Source organism: Polyodon spathula, chromosome 5 (genome assembly GCF_017654505.1).
Source record: "Polyodon spathula isolate WHYD16114869_AA chromosome 5, ASM1765450v1, whole genome shotgun sequence".
NCBI classification, from domain to species: domain Eukaryota; kingdom Metazoa; phylum Chordata; class Actinopteri; order Acipenseriformes; family Polyodontidae; genus Polyodon; species Polyodon spathula.
The window spans coordinates 50,657,913-50,682,327 of NC_054538.1; the positions used below are offsets into that span (position 1 = coordinate 50,657,913).

Sequence of the window (24,415 nt, forward strand, 5' to 3'; positions counted from 1 at the left end):
TATATATTTTTTTTTTTTTTTTCTCAATAAAATGTTTTTACCCTAATCAGTGTGGAATATGGTGTGTAGATAAGTGGAAAAGAATCCTTATTTAAAATGCATGAAACTGAGGCACTGACAACAAAATGTGAAAAGCTCAAGGGGGTGGAGACTTTCTATAGGTACTGTGTAATTGTATATTATATATATACACACACACACACACACACAGTACCAGTCAAAAGTTTGAGTACACCTGCTTGAAACCAGGTTTTTCATGATTATCTATGCTTTTAACTGTATAAACTTGTCTATAAACACTTAATATTTCATTATATGATACTTGTACTTATAGAAGCTGATAATCATTAGTGAATTGCATTCAAAAATGTAATTTTTAAAAGAAAATGTAAATCTTGTCAAATTTCAATCAAATGGTCACCCAAAGCAAGGGGATTTCAATCTAAAGCCCAAGTCAGTTAAAAGTCTGAAATGTGTACAACACGGTGTTACAACACTGGCCTAAGTATAAAAGTGTCTTTGTTAGATGTTCTCTGAGTTAACTAGCATGTTACCTAATTAACCTTTTGTCACCAATTATTGTTAACAGGTGAGGGTCCATTATTACTCTAAATATAGGTAGTATAGGCACAAGTTTGTCATTCTTGAATGTAAGGGAGCAGAAAATGGCAAAATACGCTCAGTTAAGCAAAGAAAAAAGACAGTCTGTAATTACTTTAAGAAAAGAAGGTCACTCTGTAAGACAAATCGCAAGAACTTTGCAAGTGTCTGTAACTGCTGTGGCCAAGACCATCAAACGATTTGAAGAAACTGGCACTCATGAGGAGAAACCGGCGATTAACTGCCCTTGAAATACAAGCTCAGCTAAATACTACTACAAGTACAGATGTTTCAACATCAACTGTTCAGAGAAGATTGTGTGAAGCTGGCCTAACTGGAAGAATTGCTGCAAAGAAACCATTGTTAAGAGTGCAAAATAAGAGGAGGAAACTTACCTGGGCCAAAAAACAAAGAAACTGGACGTTTGAGGAGTTGAAGCCGGTCTTATGGACCAATGAGTCAATTTGAAATATTTGGGTCCAACCGCCGAGTATTTATAAGACGCAGAGAGGATGAGTGCATAAGTACTGCATGTATTGTTCCCACTGTCAAGCATGTAGGAGGCAGTGTCATGGTCTGTGTTTGCTTTGCTGGTGACAGAGTTGGTGATCTTTACCAAGTCCATGGCAAGCTCAACCAGCATGGCTATCATAGCATACTTCAGAGGCATGCCATTCCATCAGGATTACGGCTAGTTGGGCAGTCCTTCATTCTTCAGCAAGATAATGACCCGAAACACACCTCAAAGTTGTGCAAGAACTGTCTGGCGAAGAAGGAAAGTGAAGGACAACTCAGTCTAATGACCTGGCCTGCCCAGTCTCCAGACATCAATCCAATAGAACCTGTATGGGACATTATAGTCTACAAGTGAAAAGTATAACCTGTGATATGACGTTTTATCTTTCTTGAAATACAACTGAGGAGTGGGGACTTTTATTAGAAGTGAGGATCAAATATTTGCACAGGGTACTACATTAAATTGGAGAACTATCTGAATTATTAAACAGTATTTGGTGCTGTGCGAGTACATCCACCATGTCAACTCAGATTACAGATGTTCACAAATAATGTAACGTGTGTTTCGTTACATGTGTGTTTCTCAAAATTATACATACACCATAAAACACCATCTTCCACTAAAAGCTTGTACATTTTCTATATCAACAGGTTTAGATATCCCACGTAGACTTGATTATAATGTCAAAAACATTATTCTCTACATGAAGAAAAGTGCTTGTACCCACTTTCCCACTCAATTTATTGAAAAGGTTCAAAGTCACAGAGCAATTTATCATGAAAATAATTTTCAATAACTTTGTTAAAGTGAGTCTACATAAACACTTATTTGCTTACCCCACAGTATATGATGTCCACGAACAACATTTTTAAAAGGAAATACATTTGGCAAGTAGTTATTTTAACTATGCATAGACATAAATTATACCGGCAAAATAATGTTTTTAAAATATTTATGTTAAAAAAACAAAATACAGCAGGCAATTTCCTGAAGATAAAATATTTATAATAAAAATTAAAAGGAAATATACATTACAATAAATGTCACCTTTTTGAACAAACAAAAAAAAAAAAATACTGTCGGCAATACACCTGGATAAATATGACAACATATTTAAACAAAAATGACTGCACTGCAATACCGGTTTTCGTTTCTCCAAAAAATACAAATGGCGTCCTGTAATTTTGGAAGAATATCCACAGAGAACCTTGCCTTTTAGTTCTAAGATTCACGCATTCGTAGAAAGGCTCAGAAAGGCAAATGCTACCTTATTTCCCAGCTAACTAATTTCCTACGACACCGGTACTGTTTCGATACGACTCTGAACAGCTTAGGTGTGCACAGGTAAACCGACACCGTATCAATACAGCAAAGTCAATATTCTGAAGCACATGCACGTCTTGCTTTACAGTTTAAATACTTTAAACAGCTTTACATTTTACAGTGAGCAGTACCTTTATCATGCCCTTACAGAAATGTCCTATAGTGGTACTAAAAAGGTTTTGAGAGAAATCCTAAAGGATTTAGGATTTAAAAAAAAAAAAAAAAAAAAAAAAAAAAAAAATCCTCCTATAGTACTCAAAAGGGACTCCCCACAGTAGTACTATAGGACACTCTATAGGACTAAAAAGGTTTTAAAGAAATCCTATAGGATATTTTATAAGACTTGACCAATTTACTATAGGACTTGACCTATTACTATAGGACTTTCTAAAGGTTATTTCCGTAAGGGTGGCTACACCAAAAATGCCAAAATAAGTGACAAAATTATCTCCACAAAATTAGTGATGATGACTGAGGTAAAGTGTATGAGGGAATATCAAAAAGCAAATAAAATTAAAAAAAAAACATGCACTCCCAAAGCTGTGATGCAAGCCACCTATCTTTGCAACCTTTTTAAAAAAAACGGCTAATTGTTTTTGCCTTTTTGTTCGACTCATCCTTTCACATTCTGCCCGTCTCTTCATAATGACTGAACACCAAAACAAAATACTGTACATGGACAGGACGGCAAAACATGCTGTAATACATAACAGCAGATCCATTTCTAACAGACGCGGTTGTCACGGAAACGAGTACTGTCGATTTAAACATATATGAATGTGGAGAGGTATATCGCAACTGTATCGGTATTGAAAAGTGGGTTAGGACAGGACAGAAAGTGGTGTCATACCGGTACATTCTATACTGAAACGAACTGTGCTAGTATTGTACCAATACAAGGTGAACAGGGCTTAAGTGTTGCACATTTATTTAAAATCCAAAAAAAACTGGTAAGTACTGTTATAAGCTATTTATTTACAGATCTGCTTTGCTTGTTTTCTCTCACAAATTACAGTACCAGAACCACTGTTTTTATTTTATTTTATTTTTTTTAAATGTGGGCAGTCCAGGGGGAAAAAAAAGATATTCAGAATAGTGCAAAATTATATTGTCCAGAAATGTCAGCAAATAACTGAGCGTGTATGTAATTTGGAATTTTATCGGATGCAGAGCTCCAGAAAAAAAGATGGTGGGAGGACGTGATATACTATACAGGGCATTGTGGTGATTGAAGTTCTGTGCTGGGAGATGACCTCATAATCAAAAGGAATAGAGAAAAAAATATACATGATAGAGTAAAAAAAAGAACCAAACCAAAAGACAACATTTACCCACAAGATGCTTTCAAAACAAGCCAAAATTTGGCTGGAAAACCAACAAACAATCTGGCAGCACTGATCAAGGGGGAGTAGCCTAAAAGTTGCATGCGGATGCATGGATTATCTAGTAAACCTTACCTCAAGTTCAATGTACAAATAAAATATAATTAGTATAATCTGTTTTAGAAAAATCAATATTTTAATTGGCATACACCACTGTATGTAAGGTTGGTGGTACCTGCAGCATATTTTACTTCAGCCTTGCATAAACAACATGCCACAATGTTTGATGCTATACAGCCGTCCTTGTTAGATTTGTTTTATTAGGAAATTATTCCACATGTGACTTTGCTTTGCAGAATTTAAGCAGCTCAAAATCTGTGTGCTTCTGCCATATTTTCTTTTGTGTTAACACTGCTTGCATTACGTGTTTTCGCAGGAAGTGATTCTCGCAAGACAATAGCCGACATTTTTCATTAGACGTTTCCCTGAATCAGTTTAACCAAAAATACCGGTATTGTAGTTCAAATGCTGCTATGGCACTGCCTGATGAACATTGCAATACACCGGTATATAATGAACCCCTACAATATACATGGAATTAATTAAAAAGAAAGTACTACAGCATAAATAATTGCATAAATTATGTACAACACAATAATTCACAAAAATGATACAAAGTCATAAACAACAAGTACTTATATATAGGCTCCTCCTGTCAGGTCTGTCTTGAAAAGAAAAATGGCGACGAGATCTGTGCATGCAGTTTATTTGACACTAAAACCATCAGAGGCTCCCGTTCCATTCATAAGAAAGGCCTACCTCACGGCTTTTGACCAAAACCAAAAGCAACAAATTATCATGGAGACTGGGCACTGGGCAGAGATGCTTTTAAAAAGTCCTGCACCTGCTTAGGAACAGTGTCATTTGGAACAATCCGACTTGCCAAGCCATTATCAGTTATAGTTGAATGAATGCAAGATACAATCTAAATGAGATAAGTAAAACTAAATAAATGTATGTATTACATATCAAACCTTACCGATGCTTTGTGTTTTCTATTTTCATCACCACGTTCATATTCTGCATCATCAGAGTCTCCATCACTGTCCAGTGCAGGTAGCTCTGGGTCCAACGGAGGTTCATACAGCGCTGTGTTTAAAGGTAAGTAGCGTAACTCGTTGGGAGAGTACCTGTAAACAAAAAAAAAAAAAAACACAGGACATTCCTTTTTGTTCACGCCACACACAAATAGAGAATGTCTTATAAAAAGTATACAGACTCCAAACTATAAGTTGGTAGTTGCTTTCACTACACCCAAATCACCCATTAAAACACATGTAGCTCCAAATGTATTCATTTTTTTTATTTACTTATTTATTTTATTTATTTACCAATTTAGCTGTAAGACCTGGGAACATTCTTTGAACTGTTCTGAACCATCCACAAACTTAAGTTTTCTGAATTTATCTCTTGCACTTCTCCAGCAGTGAATTTCTATGGCAACCTGTAGCATCCCTTGACCCCACAGTGTCGTTGCTCTAAAGACACCACTTAAATAAAAAAAAATAAATAAACAATCATAGTCCTAGCACTATTTGTTTTGAGGTTGTGTAATTTAATGGCCAACAGCATCCTTGGTTGTATAGTCAAAAGTGTGAAGTACAAAATCAAAGCAGTTACTTCAGCTGGTTGCTCGAAATTCTGCACCAGTGGTTCTCAAACTGTAGGCCCTGTACCCCTTTCCGAATCTACCGCATACTCCCATCTGAGATATGGTCATAACAAACCTATGAAAACATGATCTTTTCTAATTACTAGATTCATCAATGTAATTAGATGCTGTTAAAAAATGAACAAAATAAAACACAATTACAAATGCACAGACTAAAATGCTACGTAAAATTATTTCAAAATCCAGACTCCAATAAGTATGCCAAAACAAGTCCAAATTGAGTCCAAAAACAGGTTATGCTTCTGAAAAACAAAACTAAAGGTTCCAATTTAAAACAAAATCAAAAAGCAACTCAAAAGACATGTATTTCTTGAAAGAAGTGTGGAGAGAAAACAGATTTGTTTAAAGTTACAAATATAGGTTTTATTTTTTTTTAAATTAAACTTGAATGTTATTGTTAAACACCTGAGCAAGGACAATCTGTGTGTCTTGTGCTGTATGGAATCTAACCTGAATAAGCTCATTGTTTTGAAGAGAATATTTCCAAAAGCTAATTTGTTGAAAGTAGAAAGGGGATATTTATATCAGCCAGTCAAAAATGCTGACATGTTTAGCGCAGTAGTCTGTTCTTGTTAATCAGGAGCTGCTACAGCCAAATCATAGCTGTTGGCATCTCTGTTGTGACCCCGGAACACACTCCCCGATGCGACCGTCACATCTCAACGTAGGAGGTTGCGTCGCAAAAAAATCTTTGCGTGTGGGCATCACACACTGCCCGACTGAAATCGCAGGAAGGGACGCAAAATTTGTGATTTTTTCCTGATGTTTGACCTGCCCTGGATGCATAAAGTACAGCAGCAATGAGGCAAATCAATGACAACAGGTGAAAACATAAGGCTATGACACGGCCCATATATACATTTCTTTAGCTCAAACAGCCAGCTGCCCAGCGTTTCGATATGTGTGCATACCTAAACTCAACAGTACTGTTGAGCGTTGACTCAACAAAAACACCACTATTGTCACAACACTTCCGGGTATTTAGGAACGCTTCGTTGCATTCCTAAATTAAATGGTTACATTTAAAATTAACGATTCTGCATATCGGCCTACAGCTTCTGAATCTAAAAAGAATACAAATTCTTAAATACAAATTTGTATTGAATATGTTGCATTACTCCGTTTATATATGTTGTAGTTACGTTGTCATATTTGCTGTGTTTTATTTGTTATACAATAATACATAAATAAAATAAATAATGATAAATAGATGTGTGTACATGTGTGTGTATTACCGTTTTGACGGCAGACTCCCATTCATAATTTTTATGGGTGTCGCCATATTTCTGTTGAGCAGCTCACCAGCTCTGAAAGTCGGGGAGTTTGTTAAGTCAATGTTTATCCAACACTGTGTGTCACTAGCTCTCAATGGTGAGTTTAGGAACAATTTTGAGAGTTGTCGCTTCTCCGTGTTGAATTTAGGAACGCAGCCATGTTGTACATGGAGCATGAGTTTGAATCAAAACATTGAAGGTATATATTGATTTTTTGATGGCATGACAACGACTTATTATTGTTATATTCAAATCCATTATTTATTCTTACATGATGTAATGCTGTTCTATATATTGCGACATCATTTTTACTTCTACCTTTAAATATGTATTAATTCTAATTAACATTAGTTTATATAAACAGATACTTCAGTGGAAAGATTCCATGCATTCTAAATACAGTTGAGCTAGAGGGATATAATTCCTGATATATGCCCTTAGGATCTCTGTAACCACATCACAAAATCAAATCAAACTCCAAATCACTCCATCAGCTGTTAACAAAATGTAATTTTTAATACCTGCTCGATATCTGGAAATATTCAAATTCAATATTTATATTTTTCAAATTACCAAGGAAAATACATAATAATAAATAATAATAATAATAATAATAATAATAATAATAATAATAATAACAATAATAATAATAATAATAATAATAATAATAAATAATGTTATTACATGTAAAAAAAAACAGGAGTTTATTTTCACAGAAGTGTCTTTAATAAAAATTTATGGAAATTATTGGCTTAAATTTTTTTTAAAAAAAAATCTTTCACAAACTTTTGTTCTCTGTTTTAAAAACACTCTTTTGTACACATTTTAGAGAAGATTGTTGTTATGGAGGACTATATTTATAGAAAGTTCATTTTAGAGTGCTTATGTGGCAGGATACGTGGGGAGGGGGGGGGGGAGGAGAACCTAAAAATTGTGCTGTAACATTGCAGTACATAAACAATAAATAAGACCCTTCACACCAGGCATTATACAACCATTTGGTTGTAACAGCATCTCAACTTTGTCTCGGGCCCCATTACCCAAATGGTCCTATAATGCCTGGTAAAGCTCTCTCTCCCTCTCCCATCAGTAAATACAGTATAATCGTAAATCTAGAAAAACTACTCACTTCTAAATCTTTTGTAGTCATTTTTGTATTACTTTAGTATAAATAAATGTTACTTTGGATTCATATGTTCTTTTTTTCTGACTATGTGAACAAAAAGACACACATTTGCCTGTTTTCCCATTGGAAATAGTGATATTTTGAAATATCACTGTCCTGGTCACAAAAGCAAAGTTTGTGGGGAATAATAGCCATTTTCTATACTTTTGAAGCATAAGCAATTAGGAAATAACACTTACTACCCAGGAACAAAAAAAAAAAAAATAATAATTGTTACACGGTGTAATAAGTAGGCTACCCTGCTGCAGTCGTGGGTTTGTGCTAGTTTTGTGTTTGAGACATCGGTCGTGTTCTTATATCAGATTTCCGCAGTTTTGCACAGAGCTGCACAGAACCTCGGAGGTGCGCTGCAGACGTCACTCAACATAGCGTATATTCTGAATAGCATAGCGCAGCTTTGAAATGTTACTGTGGTCGACTGCAACGATGGGACGATGCAAAGGTCACTAGCTACCTGCTAATCGTAATGCAAATAACCACTAAAACTACTGCTGCCACCTTGTTAGCGGAGGCGAATGACAATTTATTATTATACAATGAAGCCGTGAACGGCCTTGTCCACGCTATATTAAATAAATAAATCAATTATTAAAAAAAACAAAACATAATGTACTATATCCGTGATAAGTGATGTTTAATTTTACAATAAAGCTAATGTTTATCTATTACATTAAACTGACTTGATAATCCAGACAAATATAGCATGCTGAAAACGCGTGCTACGCTGAAGGTTTGGAGGAGGCGTTTCTCTAAAAGCTGCGTGTGACGTCAGAAAGACAGCCAAGAGCAGCCGGCGCAGCAAGCTGTGGGTAACAGAACGCAGCAACTGAAAGGTGTATTCTGTGTTGTCGACCGTTTCCTTCAAAACCATTATCAAAATACAGTATCGGTTCACAAAAAGACCTTCATCAGACACTTTGCTTTGGCTGCAAGTACCATCGCTTGATTTAGATGAAGCGTGTTTGCAGTTGAAAAAATGCGTTAACCGGTGTATAACCGAATTACGATAACTGCGGTCTAGAATAAAAGAAATGGTTAAATACCGTTATGTACCTAAACCACGGTAAACTGAAAAACCGGAATACCGACCCATCCCTACCGCACACCAGTTTCTACTCAGATAACATCCTCTAGCAGGCATAAGATGCAGGACAGGTTAAGTAAACTCCATATCGCATTGTGTACAGTGTTTTACCATTACTATAGTGGTTTTTATATGGGATGTAAAGGAATATTAAATAAAACATAATATAATTTCTCAAATATTTCAACTCCCTTATGATGTGTTGCTAATGCTTGTGACTAGTTATATTACAGGCGCGGTTTTAAGATTATAGGTGATAATACAGTAGACACTATTTATTATCAAAATGTGTGAAAGAATCAAAACCTAACTGCAAAATCTTCTTAATGAAAATTAACAAATAATGAAAAGTTTAAAAACTAAACAAACACCTTTAAAAGGTGGTTTTACAAATCAATTTAGAAGTGACAGCATCACGAGTAATGCATTCAGCCAGTCTTGGCGGCACAAGTATCTCCACAGGAATAGAATGCAGTTCTATTTTTTTCCCCACACGATGCCGATGACTAGAGTGAAACGGACCAATCAGAAGTAACATCAGTAATCTTGACATGATTGATTCATGAAGAGCAGCAGTATCCTCTGCGCTACTATTGTTCATTACTGCATATAAAGACAACACAAAACAGGACAGGCATTATTGGTGTGTCTGGTGAGTGCATTTAATGAATCTATAGCATTTAATTATTTTCACTTAATTATTATTTTTATTTATTTATTTTTACTATTTTTGTAGTATCACTCAGTTTAACTGGGATAGGACTAGTGGCATATCTGGGAAAGGGTTACGGAGATCAGTGCATGTTATATGCTGCAGTGGGTGGGACGTGGTGCATTCAGCAGCAGCGAGAAATGTATTTTCGAATTATGACAGATGAACATTTTAACCAATACAATTTAATGAAACAAGCTGGTATTCTAGATCATCCTCAAAGTTGTGCCTGCGGGCAAATTCGTGCCCGCGGCAGCTGTTTTTAAATTATGGGTCGTGAACACATTTCTGGTGGATCGTAGCTTGAGAAAATAAAGAAAGCTTTAAACACGTTTTCCAACAAAAGCGCCACAGCATTCTGTTGACAGCGCTGCTTGCTTATGCTGTGCTTGTACATACGCGACATTTTTTTTTTTTTCTGACTGGCTTTTGCGATACGATCAACCAATTGAATATCTGCATTGTCTTTGAGGTAGCCCAATTTAAAGTTAGCTGGGTGGGACAGGCACAGGTACCGACTGTAAGTTTAACTAATAGGAGAGTCAAATATCTGCCAAGTTTTACGCAGCTGTCCAATCATAAGCAAACACAGGCCGTTCACGGTATTCTGCATTAAAATCGAAGGCGAACGAGTAGACAAATGGAAAGTGAAAGATCTGACAGCTGTCCAATTATTCGTGAGCACAGGCGGGGTGTTAATATGCCGGGTAAGCACTGAATTTCGCCAACTGTTATTGAGAAAAAATACATTACAGTATTTAGAATTTAATTTTCTATGTCCAGTATTTTTATTTCACCAGGCAAGGTAAACACTGTAGTATATTTAGTTATGAATCCAGTTTCTCTGAATAATCCTAACTTGTAGCCTATTTCCTATGATATTTTAGTAGTACAATTTGCACTTACAGTAAACTATACAGTATTTAAATATTGATTTTGCATCATAACTCTGTACTGGCCCTGTAATACCTGTATGTTGCCTTGGATAAGGTGTCTGCCAAATAATGAATTAAATATGCAAGCATTATGAATATGCACTTTAATAGTGTGCAATGCCGTAATAGTACAATTTCAGCTTTGCACACCTTTGTGTAGTAGCAGCATTAACAGATACAAAAAAAAAAAAAAAAAAAAAAAAAAAAGCCTGACAAACATTTGAGGCACAATGAAATACAACAAATTCATAAAAACTAGGGACGCTTTACATAAAAGGTATCTTCTGTGTGCCACTCCCTGCACTTTTTCTGTTAACCATAGCAACAGGGAGTTTAAAAACTTAACAGCTGATTTTTCTTGTTCAACACCCAAAATCAAACCTGACTCACGGAATCACAGAATGTGTATGTGTACCAAGTATGAAGCAAATATCTTGAAGCCTTAGCTCTTCAAGTAACATGACCCCAATATGATGGCCATCTTATCTTTCTTGAATCAAAACCAGTCTTTTCTTAAATATCCAATAGGGTTTATATTAACCAATTCCATGTCTTTTGAAACAAAATGATGTATGAATTAGACAAACAATGGGTAATTATGATTCAGGGTATGTACAATTAATTGATCCCTTGGTTTTATCAGCTCAATTAAGGGGACAATTAGAATCAGGTGTTTAAATAATTAGGTAGATCTTCAGGGGTGACTCTGGGAGGCCCCACCCTATATAAAGATCAGAAGCTTTGTGAATTTGGTCTTCACCATACAGGTGTGTGGAAACACGTCATGCCACGATCAAAAGAAATCCCTGAGGACATCAGAAAAACAGTTATTGATGCTCATCAGTCTAGAAAGGGTTACAAAACCATTTCTAAGGATTTGAGGCTCCACCAACCCACTGTCAGACAGACAGTCTACAAGTGGAGAAAGTTCAAGACCACAGTCACTCTACCCAGGAGCGGTCGTCCTACCAAAATCTCTCCAAGAACAAACTGGAAAAAATCATCAAGGAAGTCACAAAGAACCCCACAGTAACATCCAAGGATCTGCAGGCCACTCTCGCCTTGGCTAATGCGAGTGTTCATGACTCAACTACAAGAAAAAGACTGAGCAAGAACGGTGTTCATGGAAGGACAGCCACGAGGAAAGCACTGCTCTCTAAAAAGAACATTGCTGCCCGTCTGAAGTTCGCCAAAGAACACACAGATGATCCACAATCCACTTCTGGAACAATTTATCTGGACAGACGAGTCAAACGTAGAACTTTTTGGCCTCAATGAGAAATGTTATGTTTGGTGAAAACCAAACGCTGTGTTTGAACAGAATAACCTCATCCCAACTGTCAAGCATGGTTGTGGGCTGCTTTGCTGCTTCAGGACCTGGATGGCTTGCCATCATTGACACAACCACGAATTCTGGATTGTATCAGAAGATTCTAGAGCAAAATGTCAAGCCATCCGTCCGAGAGCTGAAGCTGAACCGAAAATGGGTCATGCAGGAAGATGATCCTAAACATACAGTGCAAACAGATCTACAAAAGAATGGCTGCAGAAGAAGAAATTCCACGTTGTAGAATGGCCTAGTCAAAGTCCGGACCTAAACCCCATTGAAATGCTGTGGCAGGACCTGACGCGAGCTGTCCATACAAGGAAGCCATCACACGCCACCGAATTGAAGCAGTTCTGTAAGGAGGAATGGGCCAAAATTCCTCAAAACCGATGCGAGAGACTGACCAACAGTTACAGGAAACGCTTAGTTGAAATCATTGCTGCTAAAGGGATTGCCACCACTTACTGAATCTAAAGGTTGACATACTTTTTCACACATGGATATTGAATGTTTAATTATTTGTGGATAAATAAATGTTGAAAAAGTATCATGTTTTTGTGTCATTTGTTTAATCAGGTTACTTTTATCAATTATTAGGATTAAGATCTAACAACATTTTAGGTTTGAAATATGCGAAAATCCTAAGCGGTTCACAAACTTTCTCGGCATACATACAAATTATTTATATATATATATATATATATATATATATATATATATATATATACACACACACACACACACATATACATATACACACACACTGCCTATAAGAAAGTACACCCCCCCCCCCCCCCCCCCCCTCAAAATTTTCACCTTTTGTTGTCTTATAGCCTGGAATTAAAATGCATTAAACTAGCTTTTTTTTTTCATTTATCTACACATTCTACCCCACAACTTCCAAGTGAAAAAAATATTCTAGAAAGTTTATTAAAAATAAAAACTGAAATAGCTTGATTGGGTAAGTGTCCACGCCCCTTGTAATAGCAATCCTAAAGTAGCTCAGGTGTAACCAGTCGCCTTCAGAATCACACAACAAGTTAAGTGGCCTCCACCTGTGTTAAATTGTAGTGATTCACATGATTTCAGGATAAATTCAGCAGTTCCTGTAGGTTCCCCCTGCTGGGTAGTACATTTCAAAGCAAAGACTCAACCATTAGCACCAAGGCGCTTTTCAAAAGAACTTCGGGAAAAAATTTGTTGAAAGGCACAGATCAGGGGATGGGTATAAAAAAATATCAAAGGCCTTGAATATCCCTTGGAGCACGGTCAAGACGATTATTAATAAGTGGAAGGTGTATGGCAACACCAAGACCCTGCCTAGATCAGGCCGTCCCTCCAAACTGGATGACCGAGCAAGAAGGAGACTGATCAGACAGGTCACCAAGAGGCCAAAGGCAACTCTGCATGCTTTTATGGCCAAGACTGGTCAAAGTGTGCATGTGACAACAATATCCCAAGCACTCCACAAATCTGGCCTGTATGGAAGGGTGGCAAGAAGGAAGCCATTACTCAAGAAAGCCCACCTTGAATCCTGTTTGATATACGGAAAAAATGCTTGGTGCAAACCAAACACAGCGCATCACCTAAAGAACACCACCCCTACTGTGAAGCACGGTGGCGGCAGCATCATATTATGGGGATGCTCCTCAATGGCAGAGACTGGGGCACTTGTCAGGATAGAAGGGAAAATGAATGGAGCAAAGTACAGAGAAGTAATTGAGGAAAACCTGCTGCCCTCTGCAAGAAAGCTGAAACTGGGACGGAAGTTCACCTTTCAGCATGACAGCAATCCAAAGCACACAGCCAAAGCTACACTGGAGTGGCTAAGGAACTAAAAGGTAAATGTCCTTGAGTGGCCCAGTCTGACCTAAATCCAATTGAAAATTTGTGGCATGACTTGAAGATTGCTGTCCACCAACGCTCCCCAAGGAACTTGACAGAGCTTGAACAGTTTTGTAAAGAAGAAAGGTCAAATATTACCAAATCTACATATGCAAAGTTGGTAGAGACCTATCCCAACAGACTCACAGCTGTAATTGCTGCCAAAGGTGCTTCCACGAAGTATTAACTCAGGGGGGTGGAGACTTATCCAATTCTGATCCATCAGTTTTCTTTTTTTAATATATAACTTTTTTCCCCTTAACAGCGTGGGAGTATGGTGTGTAGATAAGTGGGGAAAAAAATCCTCATTTAAATGCATGAAACTCTGAGGCACTGACACAACAAAATGTGAAAAAAGTTCAAGGGGGTGTAGACTTTCTATAGGCACTGTATATATATATATATATATATATATATATATATATATATATATATATATACATATATATATATATATATATATATATATATATATATATATATATATATATATATATATATATATATATATATATATATATATATATATATATATATATATATATATATATATATATATATATATATATATATACACACACACACACACACACACACAGAACAAAAGTCAAAAGTTTGTCAAAAGGCCGAGTACACTTGCTGGAAACTAGGTTTTTTCATAATTTACAACGTTTTAAATCATATACGTTTCTGTAAATACTAGAAAATGAAAACACGTTACAAAATACAAAACAAAACATAAGGAGTATCAAAGCAATGTTCAGGAAAATTGTCTCTAAATCTTGGATTCCTCAAAATAGCCACCCTTTGCCTTAATAACAGCCTCACAAACACGAGGCATTCGGTTAACAAGTTTTAGCAAGAAATTACCCAACATGTCTTCCCAGCTCTTCTGCAGCAATTCCCAGAGATGTAGGGCACTTGTGGGTAGCTTTGCTTTGACTCTTCTGTCCAGTTTGGCCCATACAAGTCCTATGGGATTGAGGTCTGGAGACTAGGCAGGTCAGGTAATTAGATTCAGCACCAAATACTGTACTAATAATTCAGACAGTTCTCCAATTTAATGTAATACCCTGTGCAAATATTTGATCCTCACTTCTAATAAAAGTCCCCACTCCTCAGTTGTATTTCAGGAAAGATAAAACGTCATATCACAGGTTATACTTTTCACTTGTAGACTATAATGTCCCATACAGGTTCTATTGGATTGATGTCTGGAGACTGGGCAGGCCAGGTCATTAGATTGAGTTGTCCTTCACTTTCCTTCTTCGCCAGACAGTTCTTTGAGGTGTGTTTCGGGTCATTGTCTTGCTGAAGAATGAAGGACTGCCCAACTAGCCGTAATCCTGATGGAATGGCATGCCTCTGAAGTATGCTATGATAGCCATGCTGGTTGAGCTTGCCATGGACTTGGTAAAGATCACCAACTCTGTCACCAGCAAAGCAACCCCAGACCATGACACTGCCTACTCCATGCTCGACAGTGGGAACCACACATGCAGAACTCATGCGCTCACCCTCTCTGTGTCTTATAAATACTCGGCGGTTGGACCCAAAAATTTCAAATTTTGACTCATCGGTCCTTAAGACCGACTTCCACTCCTCAAACGTCCAGTTTCTGTGTTTTTTGGCCCAGGTAAGTTTCCTCCTCTTATTCTGCACTCTTAACAATGGTTTCTTTGCAGCAATTCTTCCAGTTAGGCCAGCTTCATGCAATCTCCTCTGAACAGTTGATGTTGAATCATCTGTTCTTCTAGTAGCATTTAGCTGAGCTTGTATTTCAGGGGCAGTCAAATCACCGGTTTCGCAGACATGCGACTCTAATGAACTTGTTCTCTGATTCTGAGGTCACCCTTAGCCTGCCTGACCTTGTTCGGTCCTCATGAGTGCCAGTTTCTTCAAATCGTTTGATGGTCTTGGCCACAGCAGTTACAGACACTTGCAAAGTTCTTGCGATTTGTCTTACAGAGTGACCTTCTTTTCTTAAAGTAATTACAGACTGTCTTTTTTCTTTGCTTAACTGAGCGTATTTTGCCATTTTCTGCTCCCTTACATTCAGGAATGACAAACTTGTGCCTATATTACCTACATTTATAGTAATCGTGACCCTCACCTGTTAACAATTATTGGTGACAAAAGGTTAATTAGGTAACATGCTAGTTAACTCAGAGAACATCTAACAAATACACTTTTATACTTAGGCCAGTGTTCTAACACTGTGTTATACACATTTCAAGCTTTTAACTGAATCATGAAAAACCTGGTTTCAAGCAGGTGTACTCAAACTTTTGACTGGTACTGATGTGTGTGTGTGTTTTTATATATATATCACACACACATACACACACCTTGTGTTATTTGACTTGCAGGAGTGACTAAAACCATGAAGTTTGGAAATAAATAAAATAAGGGGCGTTTCATCTGTCTGTCTGAAATAAATGTTTCCCAGGCTACCATAAATTCCCAAATTGTCCACTGTTCCTTCATTTCTTCATCCTGCTTTAGTTTTCACTTAGTTTAAAACAGAGGATGAACCACTATAAGTGTTCCATTCCAAAAGTGTCTTCTGTTCCTGTGTTTAAGTATTGACTAGCGTTAATTTTGTCAACTAATCATTTAAGTTCGAAGATAAAAAAATGTTTAAACTAAACAGATTAAGTTCCCTCAAACTCAATCTTCATAGCGCATTCCTTTAAACCCTGTGACAAATAAGAGAGGACCAAAAGGAACAGCGAGCAAGAAAAGGCAGGGGAGGGAGCACTTCTATTTCAGTCAAGAGAACAATCAATATTTTCTGCTTTGGTTAAGAAAAACCACGTACCTTTTATAATACTCCTGAAACTGGCCAGGAATAAGGGCTACTGGGTATGGTCCAGCTTTTGTTCTTTCTGGAGTGAGAACTTTGTATTTTCCTTGTGGCACCTGGATAACCTGAAACAAAACGTCATACAAAACAATCAATACATATGAAGTAACAGATATATTAACTTCCAATATTAACTTTTAAAACAAAAACAAAAAAATGTTGGATCACGACTGTAACTGCGCTTTCCTAAAGAACATTAAAAAAAATGTTTTATTAATTATTTTGTGCGGTGTTTCTCTTTCACCATTACAGCATGTACCGAAGTTAAATAACACTCCTCAAAAGTGAGTCAATCCAGGTCAAGTCCATGAAGTTCTACACACAATTTTAAAAATAAGTTCTGCATCTATTAATATTCTAACTGTAAAAGAATTACAAAGGCTAGGGGAGTTTCCCACAAATTCATACTAAATGAAGTGTTCGCGTGAGGAGGAGTTTGCAGTTTGCAGATCCATCATCGTCGACATAACTGCTAACATCTCAAACAATTTCAGCTTGCAAGTTCATAATTTTCAATGTTAAGAACTGTGCAAAATCTAATGACCAATGACCTAAACCAGCTACCGTATCGGGGTCAGCTATCCTCTGAACATAAAAAGCAACACAGCATTCCTGAAGCATACAGCTTCACGGATTTAAAAAAATAACAAAAAAAAACACCTGCATAAAAAGCAGAAATGCTGACTAGAAAGAGAATAGGAAGAGTGTGAACAGTAATCTAAAATATCTGTTACAGCCCCCATACTTACATGTGTCTGGAGATCAAAATAAGCTCTTCTTTCTTCCATCCGCTCCCTGTTAAAATTACTGTTGAACTCTGCAGCTTTCTTTGCAGCTTTTTTAATATATTCTGGAACTTTACTGGGTTCAACTTTCTGTGGGTTTTGCTGTTGCATTTGCTTAAAAAAAAAAAAACAACATTGATAAAACAAGTAAATCACACAATAATATCCTCTGACATTTAAAAAGACAAATATTTTTGAAGTAGTTAAGCTGTTTCATAATTAATTAAAATAAAGATTTTCTTAGCTACTCTTTTATAGTGTTTGATTTTTCTTGCAGAAAAGTGTGCAAAGGCTTCAATAAGTATATTAATAATGTGTAGGAAAAACATGAAAAAAGAATAAGATTTAAAAAAAATGGTTACTACATCTCCAAAAAAAATCCTTCAAACCAACACCCCTCCCCAGGTTATTACATAATTCTGCAAGAAGGAGAATGTTTTTACAGTTCCCCCACACAAATGTCAGGCTATCTTTGCATTTTCACTTAGAATTATGAATATTGTGGCATGTGACACACACCCATTCAAGTGATTTGTGAACAGAAACAAAGCACTCTCTTTGTGCTGATAATATATTGTGGTAAGAGAGAAATGGTAAAGGGATTTCAAAACACGTTTGAAGTTAGCAAATGATTTTTTGGGGAAAGAAAGTAATCAAGGTAGAATTAGGAAATTAGGAAAGAACAAATTAGGAAAGTATATTAAAGTAACCATATATTTAAGGATATGTAATATTGCTGTACTGCTGTAAGAAAGTACTGTACAGTACAGTTTAAGTGAAAAAACATAGGTAAGCACATTGAGATTAAAATCTCTTTTTCAAGTTTGACCTAGCCAAGAAAGACAGCAGCAACAGTAAAACACGGTACAGAAACACAATACAAATCATAATACAATCAACAATCAGGGAAACAGTCAGCTATCAAATAGTAACAAACACAAAGTTTAGATTGTAAATCGTTTCAAGACCAAGGAGCAAAATAGATCAATTATCTTTTAGCAGCCTCTGTACGGACTTCAGGAGCCGTGAAATTCAAAAATGTGTGCAACCTAATACTGTAGTTATAAAAAGCGTCTATAAAGTATTCATTTATATATGGAGGTAATTTATAAAAAGACTATCCTTTGAATATATCAGTGCTTCAACCTTCACAAAGCCAAGGAGGTCCAGCCAACCAAACTGTATAACACACAATGAGGATTACTGTACCTTCAATTCGTAATATATCTCTAGGCTGCATGATATACAGGATGCAGTTTGCTTAACGTTAAGGGCGATGCAAACCTATAGACTGTGTCCCCTTAATCAATTTGTGGTAAGAATATACAAGCAATTAGCCTTTTTTGAAACTACAGAAAAACAAGATTGGAGTCTATAAAAGAAACCTCATGAATTTCAATTTTTTTACAAAATTATCAATATGGGGACCTTAAAATCGAGATAGGTAATAACTATACGTATCTGGTGGGATACCAATCTTAATAACATTATTATCTAAAGTAACTAAAGCTAATTCTTTAGTAGCATTTGTCCTTGAAGAAAATACCATAGCCTTTGTCTTACTAGAATTGAAAAGAAGCTTTAGATTAATTAAGGCTCATTGAATGGAATCAAAATCAGCCTGCAAATTATTGATTGCCAAGGAAGGGGAGGGATTACAGGAGTATAAAATAGTATCATCTGCGTAAAGCGTTTAATGATATCACCGATATTATTAATATATAGGGTAAACAATAACAGGCCGAGAATAGAGGAACACCCTTGTTTAACAAAACAGGATTTGACATCATATTTGCCAATCTGTGATCTACTAGCAATGTAATTTTCAAACCATCCAGTTGCTTGCAATCCAACACCAGCACACAATAATCTTTTACTGAGCAATGCATGATCAACCATATCAAAGGCCTTAGAAAAATTAATAAAACATGGAGATTTTTTTATCTAGTCATTTTGATATCATCCGTAACTTTCAAATGCTGCAGTCACAGTACTATGACCCGACCTAAAACCAGACTGCATGTTGTTTAAAATGTTTGCATCCAAGTAACATTCCAGTTTATTATTGACCATAGATTCCAAAATTTGCCAACATTTTTTGACAAATTGGAAATTGATCTGTAATTGCTCATGTCAGATGGATTTTCAGCTTCTAAGACAGGAGTAACATAGGCCGACGTCCAGACATTAGGCAGTTCATTTGACTCAATTGAAAGATTATAAATAGAAGTAATAGGTTCTGCAATGGAGTAAAGTTATGCAGGAAACCTGTAATATACAGTAACAACAAACTGTTGTAGACTTTTGTGCTTTGTTGCTTTGTCTGTCAACATGTTCTAGAGATCATACAAACTTGGTGCATAGAAATATGTATTTTTTGCAACTTTACAACTGTCAGGTGTGCAAGACATTGAACAATATGCTTTAGTAAATTCAATTTTACGTTATTGTAACGTGCCAATACAAGCTGAACCATTTGGGAACTTCTGCGTTTCATTAATTTTTTTTTTTTTTTTTTTTTTTTTTTTTTTACTATTTCGTAGCCTATCTGATATGTGTTACACACATGGTGCATTTAAATCAACGTGGGTTTTGTTTTGCAGGGACATTCAGTCACTCATCACGGTATTTTTTTCCTCATAGCTCTCAGATCAGGTGACACAGGTTGAAACATCATTAAAGACAATAGTGGCTTATTATGGCAAATATGCAGCTCTCCTTTCTTGTAAAGGTAAACAGTTCTGTATTTTGAAGTTTCTGTTGTGGGGGGAGAGTGCTAGTATAAGTTTCAAACCGAAATCTTATTCAGTGATATATTTCCATTCGGCAGGGCTTAACTTAGACAGAAAGCGGTGCCGGGGTGCAAGCAATGAAAGTAATACCGTCCCAAAGAACCGCACATTCAAAATCACAACACGTTTATTTGAAAGAGTATTGCATGTACTAGTGTTAGATGTTTGCATTCACGTATTTTACATCATATACAAAGTAGTACAACATGCAGAAAAAAATAATTAAAAGGCAACTGCAGGACAAATACATTTTTTATAAAAAGCCTATATACATGTTTTGTTATGGTTTTTCATTTAAAGTGTTTAAAAAACAAAACAAATTAAAAAGGCATTTCGGAGGACTTCAGAAGGACAACATTAAGAAAAATAAATAAATACGCATCCCAACACGAAAATTGGTTTGAACCGCGGTCTGCAATATTATATCAGCGATGTGTAAGCAACAGAAACCGCTGGTAGATTACAAAAATGATTAATAAACTTAGGGTAGGTAGTTGTTTTCATTCTCTTTTTATTGTTTTGGTGGAATATAATATAGCAGGCTAATTCTGATTGAATTAGGCTACAATATTTTTTTTCATTAAAAAATTGTAGTTTGTTGAAATAAAAAAATCAGCTTTCAAGGTTTTGTTGTGCACTACTCATTTAATCAAACCAAGTAGTGTAAGAAGTTGCTTGTGTCGTTCATAACGTTTTTCAAATCAAGTAAGCTTATTTGTGTATAAAAAAAGATAATGGAGTTGCAGCCAGTGTCATCTTTCTTAAAGGCACTCAAGCTGAAATCGTAAAGTAATTTAAAAGTAGGCTACAAATGTGGTAGCAGACTTGTCTCTTTAGCGTGCACGAGAAAAGAAAGCATTTTATGAGTTTTTAACTAGAGGTACCAGGAATATGACTGCATGCCCAGAGGTTCCACTCGGTAATAAAAGTACTGCTAACTAAAAGGCTCAAAACTATAGATTGTGCAAATCTATAGCAATTTTTTTTTTCCCCCACTCAGTTTCCTTAACAGGTATTTGTAGAATCGGTTTTCGGTTTGGTATTCGGCCAAATCTTTTGAGATGGATTCGTTATTCGGCCCAATCCCAAAAACTTGGATTTGGTGCATCCTTAAAAAATATGACCTCCTTTATAGAAATGCTTATTAAAAGGCATTCAACATATTAATCTTATAAGAAATAACTGAATTTCCTGATACTATTTGTTGAAGAAAATCAGATGGATTTTTACATTGCAAAAGTTTGTTTTCCAAAATTTAGAATGATTATTAAAATATTCATTCGTGAATTTAAGATAGTAATCTGATCGAGCTTCCTTAATTAAGAAAGTGCACTTAATTCTGAGTTCTTTAAATTCACACTAGTCCTGTGTGTTCTTATACAACGCTCGATTGGGCATGCGCCATTACATTTCAGAGTACATGCGGAAGTCATGTTTTTTGGCTCAGAGGAGATGCTTGAGAACAGTGATTTTGGACAGAGGTGGCATTATGCAGATGTTTGGGCGCATACAAATTATTATACAATGACCAAATACATTCGGAAAGCAAGATGGGACAGTATAAGTTGTATCTTTCATGTAGTGCTGATGTACCCTTTAAGATCCCTCACCTCTGCCAAGCACTCCTATCAATCCATCATCCTGTCCTCCAACAACCCCTGCAGACCTTTCTCCTCCTTTTCCTCCCTCAAACCCCCACCCCCTTTACACCTGATAACTTCTGCTCCAAAGTAGTTTCTTAAAGTAGAGGACATTCAGAAACTATTCTGCAGACAACCTTCTCCCTCCCCACCTGAGCACAACCCATCCCCCTGCACTTCCACCCCACCTTTATTCTCAACTTTCACACCACTATCTGACCCAGACCTCTGTTTCTTGCTCCTGGATTCCAGGTCAACTACTTGCACCCTGGATCTCCTTCCTTCTCGCTGCTTCCAATCCATTGCCCCTGCTCTTCTTCCTTTTCTCTCTCTCATTAACACCTCTGTATTCTCCTAAACATTCTCTTGGCCCTTCTTCCGCCCAGAACTATCACCCTGGCTCTCTCCTCCTGTTCCTCTCTAAAACTGTCAAGCAAGCTGTACATCGCCAGCTGGCATTCTCCCTCACGATCACTCTCTGCTTGACCCTCTTCAATCCAGGTTCCATTTTGCATTCTACAGAAACTGCCCTCTCTGTAACTGACTCTCTCTCTGCTTGGGCCGCCTCCCTCGCCCTTTTAATTCCCCTTGACCTCTCCTTTGCCTTTGACACAGTTGATCATGCTATTCTCCTGTCCCCTTTCTCTGACCTAGGGATCTCAGGCACTGCTTTTGCCTGGTTTTCCTCCTTTTTCTCTAAAAATTCCTTCCAGGCTTCCTGGCATGGCTCTTTCTCTTCACTTCTCCTCTGTACAGTGTATCTCAAGGATCTGTAATGTGACCCCTCCTCTTTTCACTCTACACCCGCTCGCTAGACACTCTCCTTTTTTGGCTTCTCCGACCACTTTTATGTGCAGAATGCCCAGATCTACTCCCTGTACTTCTCTGATCTCTCCATCTCAGTCTCCCTTAACTATCACTCTTTCTCCATCTCCTTCTGCTAAAAACCAAGGTGTTACTCTTGACCTCTCTCTCCTTCTCTCAACACATCTGTTCCCTGACAAAAGATAAAAGATGTGACTGCCCAAGTACACAAACAGCAACGTGACTGACTAGCAGTTGAAAGGTTCTGTAGTAGTTATCCTGCCAAGCGGCCGCTCGCCCCCTCAATGTAAACAAAGCAAACTTTTGCTCAGCAACCGCTTGTGTAGCTATGGCCATGGTGCAGTAGTTTCAAAACAGCGATTCAGTCTTAAGTAGGTGTAGGCTCCACGGGCAATACCACAGTTCACAAAAAAGGCAGAAATACATGTGTGAGTAATCACAACTGGAAATGAGAAGCAGCACATAACTGTAATCCTCTGTGTAACAGCAGACAAATGCAAACTGCCTCCACAAATGGTTTTCTTATACGAGTACATGCATCTTTGTAAATGCATCTTTACTTGATTTTTTTTTCTCAAGTTGAGGGTGCATCTTAAATTCAAAGGAATACGGTATATCAAGTATTTTCAGCTGCAGATTTACTGACCTACTGCTCTATATCGACTATGGAATAAGAATACCTTGCACTGGTCTGTACTGTAGGCCATTCATCATTTAATAATTCATATTAAATTAGAATAAACTGCAACAAATATCTAATATTATATACTTACAGAGTACTCTTTTGTGATTCTCTGTCGCTCTCTTTCTTGTAGAATAACTGAATATTCACCATGTTTAGCCGGGTACTCTTTGATCATGAGGTCAATTACTTCATCACTTCGCACAGCAGTTAGTCCTAGAAAAATAATAAAAAATGATAATTAAACAAAGATACCCAGGTCTGACCAATAAAACTAAAATTTACAAATGAGAGCAGGCCATTCGGCCAGTTTCTTGTAGATGACTGATCTCACATTTTGGCTAATAATAATTGTAGCTAACAAAATAGATCCATATATTTTCATGCACATCCATCCATTACACAGGTCTTATATGTGCAGTTTTGAAAGAAACATTATAGCAAACGTATTTTCATTTTAAAACAGGGCACCTGGTAGTACACTAGTACCAATAACTACAATAATTCTACAACATTTTCTCAACAGTATCTGTTACCCTATTACTTTAGTAATGTATTGACGAGTATGTATTGTTTTCTATAGAGGTCAGATCTATTATTGCTCAGGAACCGAAAAGATGACACTGACTTCTGGCACCTGTTCTAAACCACTCTACACAGATGGTTGAGTCCCGCTTTTAGTGGACTACGATGGTTATTTTAGACAAAGGTAAATAAACAACTTTAAAAAGGAAAAGTTAATGATAGTACACAAGTATCCATCAATTAAAAGCAAACCACGAGTTTCTGTACCTCATGTAAATTTCCCTGTAAAATTTTAACACAGAATGGGTATTTTTGTAGCTTTGTCCGTCTGCTCCCTGGTCTCTCTTGCCTTCGATGTATTTCACCACGACAGATGCTTTGCAGTCCTGTGCATGAGATTCAGT

The 24,415-nt window shown here is 36.7% G+C and overlaps 1 protein-coding gene across 1 annotated transcript in view; it reads right to left on the bottom strand.

The window, feature by feature from the left end:
- phf10 (PHD finger protein 10) overlaps nucleotides 1-24,415 on the bottom strand; it is a 107,183-nt gene that overhangs the window by 62,755 nt on the left and 20,013 nt on the right. Inside the window, exons 5-8 of the mRNA XM_041250722.1 lie at nucleotides 23,578-23,702; nucleotides 17,512-17,661; nucleotides 16,718-16,827; nucleotides 4,802-4,952 (exon numbers count right to left, since the gene is read on the bottom strand). Of these exons, the coding sequence (XP_041106656.1) occupies nucleotides 4,802-4,952; nucleotides 16,718-16,827; nucleotides 17,512-17,661; nucleotides 23,578-23,702 (536 nt within the window). The remainder of the gene's footprint in view (nucleotides 1-4,801; nucleotides 4,953-16,717; nucleotides 16,828-17,511; nucleotides 17,662-23,577; nucleotides 23,703-24,415) is intronic.